The sequence below is a fragment of the Dermacentor silvarum genome, chromosome 6 (genome assembly GCF_013339745.2).
Source record: "Dermacentor silvarum isolate Dsil-2018 chromosome 6, BIME_Dsil_1.4, whole genome shotgun sequence".
NCBI lineage: Eukaryota > Metazoa > Arthropoda > Arachnida > Ixodida > Ixodidae > Dermacentor > Dermacentor silvarum.
In genome coordinates this window covers 184,264,815-184,280,726 of record NC_051159.1, presented here as the reverse complement: position 1 = coordinate 184,280,726, position 15,912 = coordinate 184,264,815, and the positions used below count along the sequence as shown (strand labels likewise).

Below are 15,912 nucleotides of genomic sequence, written 5' to 3'. Positions count from 1 at the left end.
TTGTAGAATTGCAAACGTTAGTTTAATGTATCTATGTTCCAGTAGAAAGTACTTTCAAGAGGTGTTGATAGACTCTCTTTGGGCTTGCCTTGTGTCCTCAATTCAATTGCTTTCACAGATGCTGCCTTAGCCAAGGACATAGCAAAGAAGGTGTCCTCAAATCGACATGGAAGACAGTGTCAAGTGAGCTCTTCCACTTTGTTATTTACACATGCCACTCTGGACATTGCTGTTTATTCTGTGGTAGATACCCTTTGTCAAAAGTGTACCAGCCATGCAGCTGATTACAGGCTGTGTTGGTGTTCCAATTGCACCCTTGGTGCTCCAGAATGCTGGAGAGCTTACCCGTGAAATCATAGAGGCTGACAAGATACAGCGGCTGGGTGACCTTTGCATCAGCATGCCGTCTATTGCTCTCACTAAAAAGGAAATCAAGTATCTGGCTGTGATGCGATAGGGGTTCACAAGATGTGTGACATCATGCAAAAGTTTTTATTACTTTTGCTCATGTCTAAAGTGTATAGTTCTGGCAGTTTCGCAAATAGAGCTTAGTTGAAGTCAGCACCTGTGTTGTGTTCTTTCTTCTGTCCTCGTCTTTTGCGCTCTGCAGACATGTCGATATTGAATCACCAACTTGCCCAAGCTTCCACTTTATCAATTTACCCTAAGCTTAAATTTTGTGATGTATTCCTTGCCACTACTGCACAAAAATGGCAAAAGTATATATAAGTTAAAAGAAGTACATGTGCACGTAAAAAAACAAAAACATTTTAATTTCAACATGTCGGCCGGGGTCCAGCCTTCATCAAGAGGACTTCCTCATTGCAGCCCAGACTTGTTGTAGCCCAGGTAACAGTGGAGATAACCGTTGTGTTCCAACAAGATCATCTAATGAGTGCTACATCCACGGCTGCATACAGAAGAGGGCGGGAACAATTTTTCAAGTCGCCTCTTGATGAAGGCCGGACCCCGGCCAAAACGTCGAAATTAAAATGTTTTGTTTTTCTACGTGCGCCTGCACTTCTTTTAACTTATGAAACACTGGATCCGAAGAAATACTTCCTTTGTATGTATATATATATATGGAGGTTGTAGATCATGCAAAGACAAACTCTTGGCACTCCTTGCATTCAAGCAAGAATGCTTTAACAAGGATGCACGTTTTTACATTGCCGAAACAACACTTTGTTTAACTTCTGATAAAAGTTTTAGGGGCGAAGCTCCTTATAGCGGCACCCGTTCGTCCCCGTCGTCGTAGTAGTAGTGTGTAACCAGTCTGAGAAAAATGAGAAAAAAAATTCCGAAGTTGTGTCCGTAGCACGGAATCGAACCAGGGACCCCTCGCTTCCGAGCGCGCGGCGTTAGCCCACTACGCCACGAACCGGACATGGACACCCGCACCACGATGGCAATAAATACCCAACATTAACGAAAGGCCGCGTTTCTAGCGCGTTTCTAACGCGTTTGTGCTAGCGCGTTACGGCCCGTGTAAGAAGCTGGTGTAAGACGCTGTGGCCTCTCCGCCTTACCTTCAACGCGTTTCGAACACGCTGCCCAAGGCGGTGGCAAGTCAAGTTCAAGTCGAGGAGCGTTTATGAATACGGGGGGTATACTCTCTCAGCAGTCATGTGATGGCGTCGGCAAACACGGTGCACGTTCCGGCATGTGTAAATGGCTGCGTAAGACGCTGTGGCCGCTCCCCCTTACTAGAGAGTACTGCACGTTTCTAACGCGTTTGTGCTAGCGTCCCCTTAAGCGGGAGATCCAATGATTCCCTCCGGAGCTTCGCCCACTCATCATCATTCACCCCGTGGATATGCTGTGATTTTTTTTATTGCTAAAGCATGCAGCCACTTCGCATCAAATTATGCTATCATCCTTACGCTAGTTTTAAAAAATGATGGTATTAAAAGAAACTGAAATTTCGTTTACGAATTGATGCATTTAATGTATATAATGTATATGTTAATGACCTGTAGCTGGTAACTGACTTGGAAAAACGAACAGCGCTAAGAACGGGGCCAAACAAAAACAAGACAGTGCACTATCGTTTGTCTTCTTGTTTGCGTTTTACAGCCCAGACTTGTTGTAGCCCAGGTAACGGTGGAGATAACCGTTGTGTTCTAACCAGATCTTCTAATGAGTGGTACATCTATGGCTACATACAGACGAGGGCGGGAACAATTTTTCAAGTCGCCTATCAGTCGCGCTCTCGGCGTTGTGGGCATGCTATTGACCCTTTTTGCGGCAATGCCGTGGATGCTGCCATGTTTGATCACGTGGTGACGCGTCCATTGCTTGCCTCCACTGCTTCCGTTGCCTCCTTGTTTACAATGGAAGTGTCGGCGCGGCTTAGAAAACCTCTGTTGTCGGAGATATCGTAGACGGTGACTAGGTGGACGACACGAAGCTTCGATCACAGCTTCAGAGAACATGCAAAAGCACTTTCGGAGCTGATTAAGCTATGTCCAAACGGCGCAAGCAGCGTATATGGTGCTTGTTCTAGAAGCGGGGCTACATATGTATTCCAAGCTATCCAAGCTTTACGATTATGAATTCAGTCAGGATTATTGTGTTTTGCTTTTTGTTCTTTATTCGGCAAATATTTTGAAGCAGTGGCTTGTCAGTTTCTGACTCAGTGAAGTTCTTCGGTGCGGACACTATCTGATTATTTTCTGCTTAATCGCTCGCGGGTGTGCTCAGTTCCAATAGATTTGTTCTTGCTGCGCGCAAGGCTTGAAACGTAGCTGTTTTGTACATTGTGATACCTTGTAGCAAATATATATTACAGCTAGTAACTCGCTTACTCTTGTGGACCGTCACGAAACATTCAGCTTGGACCATTCGTGCGCCATAGGTGTAGTTCGTCATTTATTGTGCGTATACAGTGCGCATATATTTAAGTGTGCGCCCATTAACTTATTCTCGATACGTTGGCGATAGAGTGGGCGTAAGTTTTCCTGCCATTTGGGACAAATGTATATAGATAACGTGTGCGAAACTTACTATGACAGGAAGCGGCGATACTCCCTTTGTAATTGTTTAACGAGTGGTACTCACCCTTGCCGACGTTCTGGGGATGAAGCCCTTTCTTTGAAGGTTAGCGATACAAGGCTGGCGGATCAGCAAATTTCTGTATCCTCGAAGAAAGCCTTACATCACGAAATGCCGGTAACACGTTCGGACAGTTTCAGCAGCGGTCCGCGAACTTCGCCACACAGTCATTCTATTCCTTAAACATGCCAGTCGCTATTTTTGCAGCCAACTACTGCACACATCTTCAATCCACATGATTCAATCTAGCATGATTGGAGCACAGTGTGTTAGCGAAAACTCAGTTGCATTTCCGACAGCTGATCGCACAGAAGCAAGGTAGAAGCGGTAGTGGTTTCGTATTCGTGCGCGGTCGCTGAGGAGAGGTATGGCGCGCCGCCGTGAGCGCCATCTCGTTTCTCTAAAACAAACTGCTCCGCGAAAAGGGTCAATATTATTCTAGATTTTAAAATACAGCAACAAAGCTTTGCGCTTGAACTTCGATAGTGTCACATGATGCAAGTTTTACTCCCTTTCGGTGACCTGCTGTCCGATTTGTTTGAAGAGATGTTTGGAAGTAACTTGCGATCATGGTATTGTAGTCATCACTCAACGCATATTGTTATTTGATCACACTCGGGAATTGATGAGGCAGACAGTTGAAGCAGGGCTGCTTCCTGTTTACAAGCCTTTTTGAAATTTACAGCATGCGTAGTTCGCAGTAAAATAAGGACCAGTAGCTCCGAGAGACTTGAAAGTGTCATGTCTCCTGATACCCGGCTATTCTGGAAATTGCTGAGACGTTTAGTTAGGATGGGCTCTCCGCAGCACATACGACGGGGTAGATGATCCTCAGCTAGGGGACTGGCCACGGCCATCAGGTGTTGAGCAATCGGGCAGTGACCAAACGCTCTTCCTATGTCCATAGTTACAGTGAATTCTCGGTGATACGATCACGGCTAATACGAATTTCCGGATGATACGAATTATTCTGTAATCCCGGCCGAGCTCCATTACTTTGCAACGTGATAGAGAACGGTTGTTACGAATTGATTTTCGAGCCACGTTGGTTGATACGAATAAACGCCGCCCCACCAACGGCCACGAAAGAGAACAGCGCGCAGTCACGCGCTTTCTCCCTTTCTATTTTGGTGCGGGGGCGGGGACACGGCCGCCGCAGCGAGCGAAGGTTCGTGCGGTCTATCGCTTCAACGGAAACTGAGCGGTATAAGCACAGCGCATACAAAGGTCACAGCCGTGTGGAGATCGCTTGCAAGATACGGTGCGCGCGACCGCACCGACAGCCGGCACAGGCACAGAGTACAAGAACGCATTGGCAGAGTAGAAGACCCCCCCCCCCCCCCTCCCTCCCTTCCGCGCTGCCTTCCCGCTTTGCTTCTTTCGCGTGGGAGATTGCGTTGCCAGTTACCCTTGTGCCCGGTTGCAAGATACGCATTTGGTACCGCAGCACAGCGTCGCCCCCCCCTCCCTCCCTCCCATACCCCCACGGCCTTTCGCGCGATGGTCGCGTTTGCTCTCCGCTGTGCGGTCGCTCTGCGTGAAGGCGCGCGCCGTATGTGTAAGTGAAGGCGCGCGGCGACATATTTATCGCCCTTGGACTTGTGCTCCACGTCTCATGCTCCTCCTCCGCATTGCCCTCGTTGATCTCTTCTCCCATCGGTGGGCGCACCTCGTTGAGAAGCGTGCCGCTACCTCCCTTGTCGGCGAGATTTTCCTGCGGAAGCCGTATTATAACCGGTATTTCGTCTCACGCGGCTGCACTGTAAGCGGTATGCGTATACATGGAGTTCTATGGGAGGGTAAATGGGAGTCGGAAAAGGCTGTGTTGTAGCCAGTTCTGCACTATAAACGCTTACGTTATAAGTGGTCTATACTGTAAATGGTTTTTATGTACATGTGCCTGAGTGAGTTCACATCTGACTCTTTAAATTAGCTAGTTTTATTTGCGTTTCGATGATCCGAATTTCGGATAATACGAATATTTTTCGTGACCCTGTGAGATTCGTATCATCGAGATTCCACTGTATCCGCCAACATTGTTCTTGACGTCTTTTATGCCCCCCTCCTCCTCGTATCCATCACCTCACTCCTCTCCTCTCCTTAAAATTCTTTTCTATTAGTCAGTGTTGCACTGTTTAACATTTACTGGGTTGTTTAATGGCGCTGGGGCCCCTAACATTCCTACAGTGTATTTCTGTTTCTGCGTGGTATTTGATGCCATTCACCTACCTGCCCTCCCACCTGTTTGGTGTGACCGTTTCTTAGCTTCCCTGGCCCAGCACCCCCATCCTTGATATATTTTGCTGTGCGCCAATCATCGCTCTTTAGGTATTTCCTTCTTGTCCCGTTTTTTGCGCTGTTTTCATTCTTAACAGATTGTACAAACTAGCCTAACAGCCAGCTCTTCTCAAGTTTATTAACATAATGAAAGCCACAGACAAGGGAAAGAAAAAGAAGGGGGGAAAAAGGGGCTGCTTATTATGCATCTCTATAAACAAGCAAGTCGCAATATTTTTGGAATGCTTTTCTTCCACGTAGCGTGGTCAATGATTCAATCGAGTACCAGAAATGAGAAGCTCTTCGACGACATGAAAGTCTGGTTGGGAGCAACAATGTCTCCAAGTTTTATAGTGGAATCTCGTTGATACGATCTTCACGGGAACCGGAAAATAAAGCGTATCACCTGAAAATTGTATCATTAAACGTATTATCCAACGAAATCATATTATCGGGAAAAGAAAAAGAAATGTATTATCACAAAAAACATATTATGTATCATCGATACATAATATGTTACATAATATACATATTATCGTATCAACGAGATTCCACTGTACACGCGCTCGTCCCATCTTTACGTGTGTCTGGAATTTTTAGCGATGATCCTCCCTCAGCAGTTATGGTTAACGCGATCCTTAATGAGGTAGAGGCGCGCCATGAGTGGGGCCACGATGTTCTGTGCATGGGGAGAGAAGATCGCCCCCGTGACAACCCCCCTCCCTTCGGACCGCCACTAGATCTCAGCTTGCTTTCACACATTCAAGGTTTCCCTTTCATCCATGTCGCTCTTTCTGAGAACACCTCCTGAAACTTTCTGTTCTGTGGGAAAGAGGAGAGAGGGAGGGGGGGCAGTTCGTCAGAAAATTTTGTGGGGGGTTTCGACCCCCCTCTGGCTACGCCAGTATTTTGCACGAAACCTATGTTGAGGTCGCAATTCTTGTCATTTGTTGAAAGTGATAAGCATTCGCAGCAGCATGATGTACGCATCTTCATTCAAACGGGCATTTCACTACACTGCCCTCACCTCCCAGTTGCTTTGTCGTGAACGAGGCAAGGTGCACAACTCATCATTTATCTCGGTGTAGCTGACAGGTTTGGCGTGAGTACGTGGGTTGTAGCAGGATCACCTTTCATCGACAGCTTCTGCAATGTTTCTCACATTGCCCATTATGTAAATTGAATAATGCGCATTACTACTTGCAGAGATCAGAAGTCTAAATTAGCTGAGCACAAGTTGATGGGCTATTTGTTGGATCAGTGCTCATGGCACCTGTTTTTAACATTTCTTGTGTTCTCGTAGTAGAGTCTAAGTAGTATATTCTAAATTACTTGTTTCTTCTTTTTCTTTTTTAATTCGTAAGACGTTATTGCATATTTCCACACCTTGCAACAGGCGCCACCAAATTAGAAAGCAGACGAAGAGGCTTCTGTCCACGCACCAGCACCTGTTTTAACGGATACCAGTGAAGAAGCAGATGAAGACCCTTTAATCCACGCTCTGACACTTGTTTATTTTTGTGTGTGTGTGGGGGGGTTTCAGTTGATGGTTGGAGACTCGGACTCAACACTTGTATCAACTAAAGATCGGCTGTTTTTGTAGAATGTGACAATATCAATAATGAAGACTTACTTTGACCCTTCCATAAATAAATCAGATTGTATATAGAAAGTATCCGCCGTGAAGTAGTCAATTGGAAATGTTGCATTACTCATCATACTGCCTTATAGTAATCTAATATTTCGATTCTTGAAGCATCATTTATTTCACAATATTTTCACAATTCCGAACATCTGAAATAGAGACAGACTTTCCAAAGTTAATAAACTATATATTTCGAAGAGTTTATTCCACAAACTTTTGATGGTGAGTGTTATAACTGCACTCTAAAAACTAAGTTGTATTTGTGGAGTCAGTGTTCTACGCACTTGTTGCAGCTTTGAGACGCCAGAAATCGGGCCTAGTTGTAATGGATTAGCTCTTCAACGAAGCTTTTATTTAAAGCAGTACTGACATGACAATTCGAACTTGTAACTTTTTTTTTGCATTAAATGAAGTTTCAAAACCTATAAAAATACTGGGAAGTCACCAGAGCACATGAACCAGTTTTGGTTTCGATGTTCAGGAGGTAGGTGTGTCATGACGTGGTGATACACTGACCGTAATTGTGTATTCCTGTAATTGCCGTGGCTGCCACATGCAAGCCCGAAGCTGCAGCACTCTTGTCTATTCTTGATGACCAACGTAATCATACCTACCCCATATTGATACACAATGTTAGCAATTCTTGCTCTGTGTTGTGACATCATGACGATGCTGATTGTGCCAGGGTGGCAATTCAAGACCAACTTTAGTTAGTATTAAGTTAAAATATAAGTGTTTCCTAACCTTCATACTTTAAGTCTCATCCTTTTACATGCGACAAGCATGTGGCACAGTTTCTACAACTTCAAAAAAGTCCATCAGTACTCATTTAAATTGTAAGAACAAGATATGGTGGAAAGAGTTAAGGCACTGTTGAACCATTGCATTACTGTAATCCCATTGCTGAAGCTGTTGCCTCTTTGTGTGTGCAGTATGATCTCCTCCCACTGGGCAAAAGCCAGCCAGTGCAGCCAGTTTCCTGTCACCAGAGGAGCCGGTCAGCAGGGAGACTGCAGGAGGCAAGTGAGCAGCTGCAGCCATTGACCTTGCTCAGTTTGTGAGCTGATAAAAATTTGCTTATGCAAATGCAGTATATAATATAGCGGGTAATTTAGTATGTCTCTCGATAAATTCGTACATAAATACTGAGCCAATGAAGGCAGGCCAAACTCTGCACATGCACCTGTCCTTGCTGCAAAAAAATACAGAGAACCTGCTACAGTGTAGACCGCCTATAGCATAAGTCGCCGGAGTCGCAAATATCCGCACTACAGCTCAGACCAGATGTACCACTTGCAGTGCAGGACCAGGTACAATGTGGTCTTTTATGAGTCCCGTTTATCCTCTCATAGAACTCAATGTATTGCTTATGGTGCAACCACGCGAAACGAAAATTTGGAGGATGCTTGAGCTTCACCTTTAAGAGTGGAACGTAATAGCATTCAAAGATTCCTGACTGCTTGGCAGGCTTCCCAGCAACTGCAGCTTTTTCTTTTTCTCTAACTTGACCTCCGTGAGTGGCTGCCAAGGAGGCGAGCACCATCTGAATGGTGCTCGCCTGAACCAACCGGGGTGCGCCGCTGTATGAAGGCATAAATTCTAGAATAGGGGTTTGTATTTAGTTTCCGCGTAACAGAATTATGTTTTCTCATACATTCACATTCCAATCTGTCACTATCACGTCTGTAGGTTGTGGTTAAGTCATACTTTACGATTTTTCTGACTGCATTTTACTTTGATAAATTCAATTAGTTCAGTAGCGGAGGAACCACCTCACCAACAAAAGCGAGGGCAAATCCAGGTCATATGCTTTGATTCATGAACACACTTGACTACTCGGTCTGCATGTTTTGCATGTGCACAGCCTTTGAAAAATGTTATTTTGGTTAAAGTTTGGTACAGCTTATAGTGCTGTAATTCAAGACTCCGGCGACTTACGCTATAAGCGGTCTATGTTGTATAATCAAAACAAATTTTTCAGAGGCCGCATACGTGCAAAATGTATAGACCAAGCAGCCACGCGTATCCAACAATTGAAGCATGTGTCCGGGATGTTTCCATCCATTTAAATTTATGAATGTGCAAGGTTGACATCATTTATTAGACGTGCTCATTTATTCTGGCTGCCCCCGCAGCACCCCCACTTACAGTATAGACCACTTATAACGTAACCCCTTATAGTGTAGGACCGGATATAGTACGGTCTTTTCAGACTCCCGTTAATTTTCCTATAGCACTCCATGTATATGCATACCGATTATAGTGCAGCCGCATGAGACGAAATACCGGTTATAACGAGGCTTCCGCGGGAAAATCTCGCCGACAAGGGCGGTAGCGAGCACGCTTCTCAACGAGGTGCACCCACCGGTGGGAGAGGAGATCAACGAGGGCGATGTGGAGGAGGAGGGCGATAAAATCCAAGGGCGATAAAATCGTCGCCGCGTGCCGTATGTGCGAGTGAAAGTGCGCGGAGGACGTGCATGCTTCACGGAGAGCGAATGCACAATGGAGAGCAAGTGCTACTTCCATCGCGTCAAAGGCCGTGGGGATATGGGAGGGAGGGGGGGGGGGGGGCGACACTGTGCTGTGGCACATGCGTATCTTGCAACCAGATGCAAGGGGAATTGGCGACGCTATATCCCACGCGAAAGGAGCAAAGTGGGAAGGCAGCACGGGAGAGAGGGAGGGGGGGGGCACCTTCTCCTTTGCCAACAAATGCGTTCGCGCCTGTGCCGGCTGTCGCTGTTGTCGTGCGCACCGTATGTTAGCGATCTTCACATGACTCTGACCTTTGTATGCGCTGTGCTTACGCCGCTCAGTTTCCGTTGAAGCGATAGGCCGCACGAACAAGCTTCGCTCGCTGCGACGGCCGCGTTTTGACAGTGTTTGTCTGCGGTCATCGAGTCTATTCATGTTTGCTTGTGCACGTTCACACCACGCTTGTTAATTCAGTTAGTAAGCGAATGTGTCAAGTTTATGCAGCTGATAAAACTACTATCCCTACTCTTATAGCTCTCTACTAATTTGCTATTGCAATTGATGCTTCGCCTTTCCGGTGAAACTGAGACTTTAAAAAAAAATTATCACTTTGTCTGCTTCTTACGAAGATCGTAAGTACTTGGACATTAACCTTTCAACATTCGTAAATTTAAACGGATGCATAACCCCAGTTGCACGCTTCGATTTTCGGATACGCGCGGCTGCTTGGTCTACATGTTTTGCATACGTGCAGGGCTTGAAAATCGTTGTTTTGGTTATAGTGCGGTACCGCTTATATTGTAGATATTCACGACTCGGGCGACTTACGGTATAAGTGGTCTACACTGTACTTCATAGAACCAATGTCGAATGGTGACAGAAATTTTGGGTGCCGTACGATGTGTCACTCTATTTCTCAGACTGATCCGCATGCACGATGTCAAAAATATGGCGACCACAAACAAAGATGCCACCATTCAAGCTGTTGACTGTGCTCTCACTTTCGTTGCCTTCTTCCTCTGCTTTCTGAGTGCTGCATGGCCACTGCAAAGAGTTTCATCTGCTCAATGCTAAACCGAAACTTTGGTCAGCGACTCCCGGTGAGTCAACACTGGTTAGGCCTAGCCTGCTGGGGTGTCGGGCTGCATACCATCGCTTGATTGAAGCTCACTCTTCATGTGTTCGTACCCATAAACATGGAGATCAGGCATGACTGCCGGAGGGTTGAACTGACGGCAGCACGCATGAAGCAGGGTTTGCACTTGCGAGCGATCGGCTGGCAACTACCGTGAACGCCTAGAAGTTTGTAAGCGTGCTAGATATGCGCATGTACCATAGGCAGAAAGTTTTAATTTTTCCGGCGGGGGGGGGGGGGTCTGACCAGCTTTCCGAACCCCACCCATGAATATATATATATATATTACCTTTAATAATAGTTACTCTGGAAACTTCGTGTGACCTCGAAAAATTCTTCACTGATGTGACGAGCTTATATGAGTATTTGAAAAACCTGTTGAGTATATGCGACAAGCGGATTCAGTTAAACACGTTAGGGAGATATATGTGTTTTGTGCATATACACATCTATGAGAAAGCAACGTAACGCCTTGTAAAAGTTTTAATACAAAAGATACAATCAAGAAATCTTTTCCTGACGAAAGGTCAGTTATTGAGGAGTTAAGACATAACATATATCAACATTAAACGATATATAACAATTTCTGAACACAACTTATGACTAGAATTATTAGCATAAATATAATGTGATTCCATAATGCCATTGTTTCATTACATGTCAAAGCATGCCTTATGCCACTGGTTTCGTTTATTTTCCGGAGGCAGAACAAAGGATTATAGAGTAAAAATTATCAGGTGCCCAAATAAATAAATATGTTAATAAATAAATAAATAAGACAGCGATATCTCAAAAGCACGAAAGGACTCTATAGCAAATATAGGAACAGCGTAGCGTAGATTGTGTTATTGAGCGGCAAATGCAGCATACGACGTATAAAAATTAATAAAGAAAATGCACAGATAGACTAGGGAGTTTTACAAATAGCGCAACCATGCGTCTTTTCTTACCCAAATGCCCTCACTCTGCTTGCGCTGTTATAGACCCCATTTTTGTTCCTTTTCATAACTATTTGCGTTGTTTTCTAAGCCAGGTGGTCTGGTTAGACTTGTAAGTTAGTGCCTTTCTCTCTCCTATTAAAGACATCAGTTCGTTGTCCGATGCAATGATTTCACCATCATTGAAAAAGTGTTCGTTCGGGCACCTGATCTGGAAATGAAGTCGTCGGCAATCTTATTCAAATTGATTTTGCGAGAGAGTTCCTTGTGGGCGTGCAAAATTGCCAGATGGTTCAAACGGGCTTGTCCAGTTGTCAATCGCAAGTACATTTTCAGTCGCCATAGGCAAGAAAAGGACCTCTCGGATGTGGTTGACAAGACCGGTGTGGCCAACGCAATTTTTTCAGCTTGTTCATTTCTGGCAAAAGGTTTTGCAGGTGTTCACCTTTGCCCCCCATAAACATGTGCACGACATCCCCAAATGTGTGCAATGATGCCGACCTTTGCTGGCTTAAAATGTCAATCAGCATATCTCTGCAAAATCAGGCGCCCTGGTTTAAGATCGTCACCATGGAACTATGTTATACAGGGTGTTTCAGCGAACACTTTCAATTATTAAGGTTGCCTGTGGCAGATAGCATAATTCTAGTTAATGAGCTGGTTAAATTGTGGGGTTTTACGTGCCAAAACCACTCTCTGATTATGAGGCACGCCGTAGTGGGGGACTCCGGAAATTTGGACCACCTGGTGTTCTTTAACGTGCACCTAAATTTAAGTACACGGGTGTTTTCGCATTTCGCCCCCATCAAAATGCGGCCGCCGTGGCCGGGATTCGATCCCGCGACCTCGTGCTCAGCAGCCCAACACCATAGCCACTGAGCAACCACGGCGGGTAAATGAGCTGGTCTACTCTAAGAGGCGGAGATTACTTTCACAAAAAATTTAAATGCATAATAGACTAATTAACAGAAATTTATTAATTAATTTTTTACTAATTACCTGATGGCCCATATTGCAATTTACAAATTGTCGCCGTGGAGATCGCAAGGCGGATCTCCTTAGAATTATTTCTCAGGATGACGCCAGTTTCGAGATATCAGTTCCCGAGCTTTGCGGAGAAATGCATTGGCGTTCCAGTTAATTTTGTGCTTCAATGCATAAAGCGACGTTTTGTTAAGAACCTAACTGGAACGCCAATGCATTTCTCCGCAAAGTTCGGGAATTAATATCTCGAAACTGGTGTCATCCCGATAATTCGTTCCAAGTGGATCCGCCTTGCGAACTCCACGGCTACAATTTGTAAATTGCAATATGGGCCATAAAGAAATTAGTTAAAAACTTAATTAGTGAATTTCTGTTGATTATTTGATTATGCATTTCAATTTCTCGTGCAAGTAATGTCCGCCTCTTCGAATAGACCAGCTCATGAATTAGAATTGTGTTATCTGCCACAGGCAACCTTTAAGAATTTTTGAAAGTGTTCGCTGAAACACCCTGTATATGCTTCGTCTTCCTTCCCTATGGCAAGCTGCTCAATGTAGGACTTATGCTGCCACATATCAGGTGGATACCTGTTGTTTAACGAAGACAGCACTTTGTCAAGTACTTCATAGAACCTCTGGCAGTACATGTCACTCGCTGATGGAAACACGTGAGCTGGGGAAACTTCTTAATAGCAGTTTGGAGTCTTCTTTCGCCTAGCGGCTAGAACACACGGGTCCTCAACTCCTACTTTTCTTGCCTCTGCCATACATACATGGGTCACGCGCTTCATTTTGGAGTTAATCTGTGCAGAGTTCAAGCTTGGGCCATCCGAGATGGCTGGTCCCTTCGCGTGCGCTGTCTCCCCGAGTGCCTAGTGTTATGTTTCCGCTGGTGCTTATATGGTGGAAAATACGCTTCCTTTTCAGCGTCAGATGGGTTCTGGTGAAGTACCAATAAGCGAGGTGCCCACTATTGGTTTTATCGTTGGGGCTCATGCTGTGTTTGTAGCCGGTGCACATTGCAACGTCCGCAGCCGCGGTAGAAGCGAGCTCAATGCCTGTTTTCTATTTCTCCTTTTATTGCGACAGCAATTGTATCAACACTCCAGGCAAATTTTCGCTGCCGTAGTCGCTGTGATATTCCGTCTAAAGTCCAAAAGTCATTAAGTGAGCGACCCATACACAGCGGGTGCGAGAAAAAGCCCGTAACACTGAGCTGTAACACTTGATGGACATTGTCTTCCCACGCGCGCAATATTCGGGTTGGTTGGAGGTCACGTGATCAAATGCGCGCATGGGGAGGAGAGCACGCGTCTTCTCATCTAGCCCTGCCGCAGCTGCAAATTACTGTGTGCGGTTGACGCTTACGCGGCCCGCGTGCCGTATCCAATTGTTATTAATCATCAATCAAGGGCGAGCAGGGATGGCTGCCAACTTCGTGCGCGCTTTCTTCCTTCTTAGGCTGTTTTTCCGCGCCCCAAGTGTTGCAGATTGCATAGCCTAAGAGACAGGAGTAATTGGTGATTGCTGACAGAGGCTGTCCTGTAGTGGACATAAAAATATGGATACGGAACAGCCAAGGTCGATTCACATAGGTCGCGAAGCTTCGGGCGAAAAGCAGTTCAGAACAAATTGTCACCGACATCAGCAAGGGTGGTTATCGGAGCAGCGATTGAAGCGCAACTATGTTTGGAGGGAACAAACATTGGAAAAGAAAAAAAGCGCTTTATAATTAAAGAAAGACACAGAGATTCATTCAACGAAAATAAAGTTCCTAATCACTTTTATATACGTATGGCGAAAAAAGAAGTGACAATTCTGTTTCACTTGATCATTATCAATAAATACCTTTTTTCAGCTCCGACCACAAGAGCTCCCATCGATATCGGCGGGCATTCACGCCGCTATCAGTTGCAATGCAATGCAGCTCTTGAAGTGTGCAGAAAGGCGCGCTCGTAACGCTCACCTGTTGCAATACGCCTCCCTCACATGTTGTGTTGTTTTGCTTATCGGCGTTTGCCTAAATTTGGTGACGCGGGTAGTTTCATTGTTTCTTAACCTGTTCAGTCAAAAGCAGCAAGTTGCGACCGCCAGATAATTGTTCACTTTAGTTGTTTTCGTGCGACAGCGTTGGCCAACAGGCTTCGCCTCCGACGAAAGCACGAGCACTCTACGCCCAAAGCGTTCGTCGGCCTCCAAAGAAAGTATGTTTAGTGCAGGGATGCGATTTCGACACCTTGTACGGCAGACCTTTTCCTGCCTCGCTTTCCGTGATGAGAGCTCGGAACGCCCACCAAGTCGTATGGCGAAGCATTTGAATATACAGCTGTAATGGCCGGCCTCTGAAAACAAATTTCGTGCCTTTGAGAACAAAATGACGTCACTTCTGTTTTTAACGGATATGACGTCACATTATTTTTTCTTCCGCCGGAAGTGTTCCCTCCTCACACAGATGGCGCTAAGCCCCATGAACCGCCGATGAACCGCCATGTTTTGAACGTATGGGCTTCTATGGAAGCTTCGCTGCCAGGTATATCTACCTTGGAACAGCCACCACATTGTGGCTGCACTGCGGAGAAGGAAGACGACGTGTTCCTGCTTGAAATAGCGTCGCCATTTTGGCCTCCGTTAGCTTCCCTGTAAATAAATTGTAAATAGCTTTGGGCATCAGCTACACGTAACATTAATTTGGTGGAGGCGGACGTTCCCCATACCCGTCATGGAGCTTCGCAGCGGTCGCAACGGCGACAATGCAACTTCGGCTCCTGCTGGCGGCACTTCATCTAAAGCAAGCGTCTTGGCCTGCAGCTCCGATCTACGTCACCGTTTTCCCCCCTCAGGATCCTGGTGTTTTCGCCAGAGTTGGCAGTCCTGATGTTGACGACTGGCTCTGCTTGTATACAAACGTGTCAGCATCAGTCACAGGTGGGATCCGACTATTATGCTTGCCAACATTCTTTTCTACCTCGACGGAGCTCCACGGCTCCACGGATATGGTTCCAGACTCACGGAGAGGAGATCTCAAGCTGGGAGCTCTTCAAAGAGAAGCTCCACGACCTTTTTGGCAATCCGTTCGGTCGCCAACTCCCACAGACCAACGGCCTCATGGAGCGCCTCAACCGGACCATCACCGACATGCTCTCGAAGTACGTTGCAGCCGACCACCACGACTGGGATCTTCATTTACCATATGTGACCTTCGCGTATGATTCATCGCGTCACGACACCGCCGACTATTCACCATTCTATCTCCTATATGGCCAAGAACCCGCGTTGCCCTTGGACACTTTGCTGCCCTCGCCTGCACGTTCAGCCACTGAATGCGCCCGTGACGCGATCGCACACGCCGACCACGTGCGCCAGCTCGCCCGCACACGTCTCGAGGCCTCACAGGAGCATCAG

General features: G+C 46.0%; 1 protein-coding gene across 2 annotated transcripts in view; it reads left to right on the top strand.

Annotated features, from left to right (window-relative positions):
- Positions 1-15,912, top strand: part of LOC119456530 (uncharacterized) — a 61,973-nt gene that overhangs the window by 17,398 nt on the left and 28,663 nt on the right. For both annotated transcript variants that reach the window (XM_049669943.1, XM_037718359.2), the window contains 2 exons: positions 119-183; positions 7,909-7,995. In XM_049669943.1, the coding sequence (XP_049525900.1) occupies positions 119-183; positions 7,909-7,995 (152 nt within the window). The remainder of the gene's footprint in view (positions 1-118; positions 184-7,908; positions 7,996-15,912) is intronic.